At 43.0% G+C, this 8,887-nt stretch overlaps 1 protein-coding gene across 1 annotated transcript in view; it reads left to right on the top strand.

Annotated features, from left to right (window-relative positions):
* LOC103480982 (uncharacterized) overlaps positions 1-8,810 on the top strand; it is a 47,526-nt gene extending 38,716 nt beyond the window's left edge. The window contains exons 17-20 of the mRNA XM_008436202.2: positions 1,151-1,234; positions 2,366-2,483; positions 3,651-3,741; positions 6,780-8,810. Coding sequence (XP_008434424.1) covers positions 1,151-1,234; positions 2,366-2,483; positions 3,651-3,741; positions 6,780-6,854 — 368 coding nt within the window. The 3' untranslated portion in view covers positions 6,855-8,810. The remainder of the gene's footprint in view (positions 1-1,150; positions 1,235-2,365; positions 2,484-3,650; positions 3,742-6,779) is intronic.
* The last annotated feature ends 77 nt before the right edge of the window (positions 8,811-8,887 follow it).

Raw genomic sequence — 8,887 nt, 5'->3', positions numbered from 1 at the left:
AAGTCTCTGTGGTGGTTTTGTAAAGTCTCTGATGGTTTTGTAAAGTCTGATGGTTTTGTAAAGTTTGTGATGGTTTTGTAAAGTCTCTGTGGTGGCTGTGTAAAGTCTCTGATGGTTTTGTAAAGTCTATGATGGTTTTGTAAAGTCTCTGATGGTTGTGTAAAGTCTCTGTAAGATCTTAGTCATGACTTTGTCCTGGTTTGGTTCGTTCTTTTGGACACATTAGCATGATAAAGCAATAGACCTTGTTTTAATTTTATTATTATTATTATTATTATTATTATTATTATTATTATTATTATGAATTGATTGATTGTTTTATATGAATGATGAAGATAAACTACTTTATTTAAGTATTGGATGTTTCGGTTGGTGATTATTGTGTAAAACTTCATCAGAGTTATTAGTTGAACTTCAACATCAGGATTAGCGTCGGTATTGAAGTATTTGTTGAATAGACAGTTGATTTATTTCAGTTCCATCTAACTTTAAAATCCCTGAAAAGATGTTGAAATAATTGTAAAAATGTAATCAGTATTTAACCAGGATGTCAGACTCGAGCCCCTCAGAGGCATTCAGGGTTTCTCTTTGTGTGTTTTTACCTCTGGGAACAGAACAAGTGTTGCTGGTTCTGACCCATTCGCTCTTTTCAGTGGCGGTTTTGTTCTGCAGATTCCCAGCAGAACTTCAGACTTTTACGAAGCTGCTCTTCTTTACAGAACCAAACAGTTAAAGCTCCGCAGCACCTCTGCATGCAGACTACAGTCATATTGGTGTTTATATTTTTATGCATGCATTCGTTTTCAGATATGCTTGACTTGGAAGTGAACATAAAACATGAAGTAGCTCCAGTTAAAGTGATTTTAAAGGACAAACATGCTACTGGAAAAGATTACAGATTTCTTGAGTCTTAATTGATTACAGATGTCTTTGTGCTCTCATTGTTTTTTTCACCCATTTCATAGATTCCTGACATTCTTAGCAACTTTTTTACGAGCTTTCATGGTTTGTTGAGAGCCTTCAACTTGAGCTGAATGGGTTGCATTAGGACAGAGCAGGAAACAAACAGCCAACAGGCTGGATGTGTGTTTGCCTCTGTTTTACCACAAGTTTCTGGGCCAAACACGCAGGTCTTTCTGGTTCCTTTCAGACCTGCCCAGTGGACCACACACCTACCGGCTGGAGGACCTGGCATACACACGCAGCGGCGACAAAGGAGACTCGGCAAACATCGGTGAGAACTTGTAAACCTCAGCGCTGCATTTTAGTGGAGCCAAAGACCCAGAAACAGAAAGCTGAGAGCTCCTCGGCTTCATCGAGCCACATGGAGGGGAGGGGAGACCACAGCTCATTAAATGTTGGTTAAATTTTTATCTTTTATGTGCGTCCATGTTSTGATCTTTATTACTATAACATAATAAAATAAATATATTTTTAAAAAAGCTGCTTTTTTTTAAAGCTCCTGTGCTGCCAGTATGAAGTATGCCGGCGTTTTGCACGTGACGTCACGCTCCTCAAAACTCCGCCCACTCCGCCATGACGGACAACAAAACAACCGATCCAGAATAACGTCACTTTATTTAGTTGATCTCACTTAAAGATGGTCAGTCAGTGGGACAGACAGGCAGCAAACACTTTTTACAAGGCAAGAAGATTGACGTTCGTATAAAGAAGCATGATGACAAAGATATCAAAYGTTACATTAGGTAACGATGTCTAACCGTTGGTAACCATGGAGACGATGTCTAACCGTTGGTAACCATGGAGACGATGCCGCGCCGTCATGTAGCCTAGCATCCCGTATTTTGTTCGTTCGTTTTTAATGCTGCTCTGCTGTCGGAGGAAACGCTGTCGATGACGTATTAATATAAATCACGTGACGCGTCAGGAGGGAGGCGGTTCGGCTCGGTTTCTAAGCTAGCTAGCTGTTTCAACCTTTAGTAAGTCCCGAGTTACCTTCACAGATAAATGATCTCGACTGGAACAAGTGAAAGCCATTAATAAACTGGGAAAACAGTTTGAGTCTCTGTTCAACACTCCCATCCCTCACCTCCATCATGGCACCTCGAGTGATTCAGTGGTTGCAAAGGGTTAATATCAGTTCGCTCCAGTTTATGCTAGTTAAACCCATCAATCCCAGTCTGTCTCAGTCTACACCAACCTGTAACCAGTTTACAACAAAACAAACTGAATCATACCAGTTTATACTGGCTGGATATTCTATTCCAGGTTCTACTATTGTTTTGTTGTCTGACCCAAAGCATAAATACRTCCCTTCAAATGGTTGAGATAAAGTCAGTGTAGAAGTGAGGATGCTGTTAAACYTAATTCAGTATAAAACCTGAATCCTGTCATGTCTCTGTAGGAGTGATCGCTCGCCATCCTCTCTACTTCCCTTACCTGAAGAAACACCTGACTTCTTCTGTGGTGGAGGACTACTTCTCCCACCTGATCGAGCCTGGAGTGCAGAACGCCGTCACACGGTGAGTACAGAGAGTCGTATCGTGACTTTAAGCACCGAGTTGAGTCGTTAATGCAGAGAGAACTCGGCATAGACCATAAAACACACTTCAACTCTCCAGGTTGTTTGTTCCTGAGTGAAGTGAGGGCTGAACATTTAAACAAACCGGTTCCTGGAACAGAACCAACACAGGTGGGGTCGGGTTGGTAGTTCTACTTTATATCTGTGACAAAATGTGAAAAACAATTTAATCCCACTAATGAGACACCGGACCGACCTGGAGACAGAACCAGGAGCCATGAATCAAAACACAACAGCAAAACYTCTGCTGAAACCACGAAGCAGCAGAAACACCGAAGTGATCCTCCTTCCACTGGCAGATTATTTCACTTATAATCTTCCCATGTTTTAAAAGTCGTACTTTTTCATCTGATTTAAAACAAGCTGGCATATCGTGCTGAAACGTTACTTTGCCTGGTTTGAAGTGAACTAAGACGTTTGCGATAGAAACTTGACCAAAAGTATTTGGTAAGGTTTTGTATTTTTCTCAATGTTCTGTTTCTCTAAGTTTTTACGTCAGATTAATAAGCAGAGATCTGTTTAATGTTACTCCGGATGTTTTTCTTGTGACTCTTCATCATTCAGATGTTGATCGATGGTTTTGATCAGCAGCTCTTTGTTTCTCTCTCTGTGTGTTAGTTGGACAAACATGTTGTTKCTCTTTCAAAGTCACATTCACATAAAATGAGAACCAGATTATAACTTTCTGGTGTTTGAGCTTTCAGAATAAATGAGTGTTTAATWTCTGGAGCGCAGCCTCAGAACACGGTGTGGTTTTGATTAGCCCAGTAAAGAGTTTCAGGCTGTAAATCCGACTGACCAGCGCCTCCTTTCACACCTCTAGCCGCCCCCCCGTCGCCACAGACGCTTCGTTAGCGCGCCTGCTGCTCGTTAGCGCTGCAGGCGGCCTCACCTTTAAACGCTTACAGACACACGCCGCTCTGTTTCTGGGGGTCGCAGTTCGCCGCCGCGCACAGACACACGTGTTACACTGTAGTCGTGATTCAGCCGTTCATTCATCACACATGAGCTTCTGGTAAGTCCCACAGCAGGTCCAAGAAAAACACGCCCAGGCGTGAGCGCATGAGCCGGGCTCTGGGTTCTCACTGGTGGGGGTTTGTGGTTCCAGATACACCCTGCCGGGGATCCACGGCCTCAACTTCGTTCTGACGAGTTCCCTGGGAGGGGGAGGGGTGGCCTCGCTCCGCAGCGACCCCCAGGTGACACACACACACACACACACATATAATCTGCTTATATGAACAGATGATATGTTGTGCAAAAATGTAATCTTCATTACATTTTTGCACAACATTATTCTTAGAGGATGAGATTTTAGTCAACTCCGTTTAGAATGAGCTGTTTTTAGGGCCTCCGTCACTTTAAATCCAAATAAGTTGCTGCTGGCCACGCCCCTCCAACTCAACGTTTACAGTCGCACGTCAAAATGGAGACAAACAGATGTGCAGTTATACAACCGTACATCTTCGAAAAGCAGAAGTAGAGCCTCCTGCACAGCCAATAAGATTGCAGTAAGTGGTGTCTAGATGCTAAGTCAACAACAAAACACTTGTCTTTTCCAGCAGCCATTGTAACCAGCTGACCAAACATGCTGGAGCTCAACTTGGGTTGCTAGGTGACGGGCTGGGCTTCTGGGGTTGCTAGGTAACAGGGCAGTGCCTTCTAATTTGTCCATTTTTCAGAAACTGGTTGGGTGATTATTTTAAACACTTTCTTTGTTTTTAGAAGCAGTAAAAACCCAAATGGTTAAAAAAAAACTCCAACAAAATGTACATTTTACGTAATTGTTTCCCTTTACATCTTGCAACAAATTCAACATTTTTTCACATCTAACCTCAAATTTCAACGTCCTGAAACTTGGTTCTCTCTAACGGAGCAAGAAAAGTTACTTTATCAATTAATAATTTCCACATAAATGCAGGAATGTTCCATTAAATTTAATTTCAAACTTTTAATTGTTGGTTTTCTGACTCTGAAACCCAGAATGACAATAATCGAGTTTCATCACCTTTAAAAGCTTTGAGGCCTTTTCTGTTTGGTGTTTTTTTTTAACTTCAGTTCTTCCAACAAAATCACATTCAGAAACACTTTATTGATCCCAAAGGCAAATTATTGACTTTACCTCCCTTAACTGGCATGTTGAGACACGATATCCATTTACGTTTTATGAGCTACATTTATTGTTTTACRACAAAATGTCCAACCCAAAGTGAAACTTTGACTGAAACRCTCATTTAGTTTTATTTAAGCAGCTTCAGTTTTATGTCTGACATCAAAATGTTTCTGCAGGACTCKGCGTTCCCAGTCAGATCGCCCTGGTAGAGTTTAAACCCAGTGACTGCTGGTTCTGCTCTTACAGTCCAGCTCTTCACCACATTCATTCCTGTTTCAACAGGAGAAAGTTGATTTGTCGAGGATTTTGAGACAGTAGCTGCATTGAAAGGTGAAATGTTCTGCGTTTGGTGGCTGTTTCTGTTTCAGTCTCGTGTGGAAGGAAAAACAGGTTTTTGTCCAGTTCAGCTSAGATGCTGACAAACACTCAGCGTCCCTGAATGTTGTTTCGCTTTGCTGAATGCCGCAGTAATAAGAAAAGGATGTTGTTTTCCTTTTGTTTGTGTCTTCAATGTCAGAAGTTGACATGGGCTTTGATGAATCCGCCTTTAAACAATTAGCGGATCCCAGATGAGGATGTTGGGGCTCAGCAGCTCCATTTGAGTTAAATAAGGTCAAACCTGTGGAGGTTTTGTAAGACATTACGGGAAAATCAGCCGAGATATCAGAAGAGAGAGTTCTGGACACCCGTAAGTCTGATTCCTCCGTGTTCTTACCAGTTCATGGGTTCGTATAAGCAGCTTGAGAAGGAACTGTTCAGGTTCTGTGTCAGAGATGAAGAGGATCTGGTGAGAAAAACCAGAAACAGAACAAAAGACCCAGAGAGACGCTGCTGAAAGGCCGATCGGGGAGGAAGAAGCCACGACTCCCAAAGCGACGTGAAAACAATCAATCAAGCTCATTTGTGTTGCGCGTTTCAGCAACGAGGCAGTTCAAAGTGCTTCACATAAAAGCTGGAAAATAAAGTCATAAAACTGAGAAACCAGAAACAAACATTTCATTTCGTCAAGTCATGAAAATCATCAAAACACGTCAGATGTGTTGGTCAATGTTTCGTTCATTACGGATCAAAATCTACGCTGACCGGCAGAGTTTTAGTCTAGATCAGTGGTTCTTAGCCTTTTTTGAGCTACCGTACCCCCAGTTTCATATGCGCATTCACCGAACCCTTCTCATTCCTCCCCCCACCCCAATACAGCTAATATAATGTAATTATATTAGGGGTTCGATGCCGCAGATTTAGACTATAGAATTAGACTATAGAATTTGGTAAAAACTGTGAGTTTTGCTGAAGTAAATAAAGACACAAGTTCAAATCCATGCTGAGAGGAACTCCTTCAATCAGGGCTCCTCCACAGCTCTGATTGCCTCTGATTGGCTAAGCAATGTAACGTGATCCTCTGATTGGCTAAGCAATGTAACGTGATCCTCTGATTGGCTAAGCAATGTAACGTGATCCTCTGCAGCAAGTGATGGCAAAGCGGGRCGTCATCACSACTTTACACAAGTGTCTTTACCTCCGCGGCATCGAACCCCTGAGACCGACTCACCGAACCCYTGGGGTTCAATCRAACCCAGGTTAAGAACCACTGGTCTACACTGAMAGGAACTCAGTRTTTCGGCTGCTTTACAGTTTTCTGGAGGTTGGTCCAGATTTGTGGTGCATAGAAGCTGAAAATCCYGATTACAGTTTGGAAATTAACTCAGGAACAAAGATTTCAGTTTTCAGAGACGTCCTGCAGTTYGACGTATCTAAAACTGACGTTTCCGTAAAGACTGGGGGCGTAACAAGATGAGGTCATAACAAGTCTATCAATGTTYAAACATCATGTTTCTAAAGCTTTGACAGTGGAGTTACTGGAGCACTATGGGTAAAATATGAGACAGTGTTATAAAGGTTTGGTGTCTGAAGAGRAACGTGTGACTCTGCAGTCTRCAKGRTTTCTCTGTGACTTTAACTGGTGCAGATTAAATCTGAGGCTGATTTTCATTGAGATGTAATAAAATGAATGGAAACGTGTCGACACACACAGATCAGACATCCAAACACACACACTGAGAAGTGAGACACATCACAGTGTTGGTTGGGTTCCCACGCTGAGAGCTTGTTGTTTGGTCTTCCCAGGGAAAAGCCTACGGACAGATGCTGCTGGACCTGAGGCTGACGGGACTGCCAGACCTAAAGTCCCTGGTGGACTGAACGGACTGAACGTCCCACTGAGGTGGACACAAACATTTTACCTCAACAGGAACACAAATGATCATTTAACCTTCAGATCGACTGAAATACAGCCTGGACGTCACAAAAACTATTGTTCATAAGATGAAATTTGGCACAGACTCGCAGTGGAAACCAAAGAAAACCTCCACTGACCCATGGAGTCAGGTTGGCTTTGGATGACCGTTGTTCATGTTGGACGGCTCAGTTTCATGGCGAATTATTCCTGTATTTGAAGGTAAAGTCAGGCTCTGAAACTTTAAGGCCAAATTCACAAAGTTCAAAATATGTGAGTTTCTTTTTGCCTTATTGAAATTAGGGAGTAAACGAAAGCTTTCAAATACATTAACTACACTGTCAAAAGAACTGAAGCGTCTGAAATGAAACCCAGCATTAATTTAGATTATTTTATTACCACTGATCTGCAGTTATTTCCCACCGGAGCGAACTTTAAGTCTGATCAAAGGCAGCCATTGTTTCTGGTGGAAAAAAATCAAACTGTCATCAGCGTAAATGATAATTCACTCAGAATCAGCATGGAGGATTCAAAGGCTGTGGGAATTCACATTATACACAAGATCCTGATTATTACAAACATATTGATCCAGAAGATGCTGATAAATCAGGTAAACCTCTGCAAACTAAAGGCGGTGGAGATAATAGCATGTTTAGCTAACTCTGATTTACAGGTCAAGTCCAGAGTTTTGTTCTGTCAGAGCAGCTGATGCAGATGATCTGTGGGATATTTTAGCCCTCAGCTGGTCACAATGTGTCGGCCTCAACGCCTCGTCCTTCTACCGTTTCTGCTTTTACTCGGAGCTGCCAACCTCTTATGTTTACATTAGTTGTCATCATACAACTTTAATATTTTCAATGCAAAATGCAGAAACTGTAAAAAGCAAGAAGTCATTGGGCAGCAAGAGATGATGCGTACTGTGAAGAAAGCATCAGGCTCTGCAGGACGTTCTTAAGCTGGAGGCTGATTGTTGCTAAAGAACAAAGAAAAACAGTTTAACTTTTCTACGCCCTCAGTCTTTGGGTTTAGCTGCCTTCTTAGCCGCGCTTTGCCTCGGGGGAGCTGACCTTTGACCTGAGCACTGGAGAGTTTTGGTTTGGGTTTCCTCGTAAGATGCTCCAGGCAGATATCAGAGGTGGCGCTCTCATCCGACAGGAACGTCGGCGTCTGGTTCACCTCGACCCGACCCGGCTCTGATGTTCAGGAGGAATGCGAGTCTCTCTCTCTCTCTCTCCACCGCCAGACTCGGCCGCGCTCCGTCTCTGTTGTCATAATTGCAACCAGACTGAAGCTGGGAGTCGGGAGTCTCTGCAGTTTAAACTGAATCATCTCCCAAAACGTCTCTCTCCAAAGTTTCCTCCGTTTCCAGGGAACCTCTTCGGCTACCGTTCTGTTTACCTCTCGCCAAAACACTCCAAGAACCAGAAAATGTGAAACATACACACACTTTGTTTCTGTTTTTTAGAAAGTTAGGTGACTAGCAGAAAAGAAGCCACATTGAGCAGCCTCCCTGAAACAATAAATAAACAGCGGCTCAGTAAACAGACTATCAAAGGCCTCGGCTGACAGTGGAACCATAATAAATATCGACCCATCAAACTCTCCAGACAGGATTCAGAGCCGGCGGTAAATCAGGACTCGGGGGGGAAGTTCAGATCTGTCCGCCTTTGTTTCAGAGCAACAAGACATGCAGAGCTGGGTGTCACAGTAAAATCTTTTAAGTGCTTGTTCTCATAAAACCACAGCCGTCACCACTCTGCATACGAAAGCGCCTCACGACTACAACGAGGTCTGGATCCACATCTGTCCCACGTTTTCCTCCGCAGGAACAGCTAGGCGTTCCACGGATCTGCCGATTGGTCATTTGCTCTCCTCGTTTTGTCATAATAAACTTTCCCCAGAGCCGGGATCTGGGTCAGGTCTCCAGTAATCCCAAACATCTTTGACCCCGCCCACATGTGTGTGTGTGCGTGTGTGTGTGTGTGTGTGTGTGTGTGTG

The sequence above is a fragment of the Poecilia reticulata genome, linkage group LG18 (assembly GCF_000633615.1).
Source record: "Poecilia reticulata strain Guanapo linkage group LG18, Guppy_female_1.0+MT, whole genome shotgun sequence".
NCBI classification, from domain to species: domain Eukaryota; kingdom Metazoa; phylum Chordata; class Actinopteri; order Cyprinodontiformes; family Poeciliidae; genus Poecilia; species Poecilia reticulata.
This window is presented reverse-complemented; position numbering and strand designations above follow the sequence as displayed.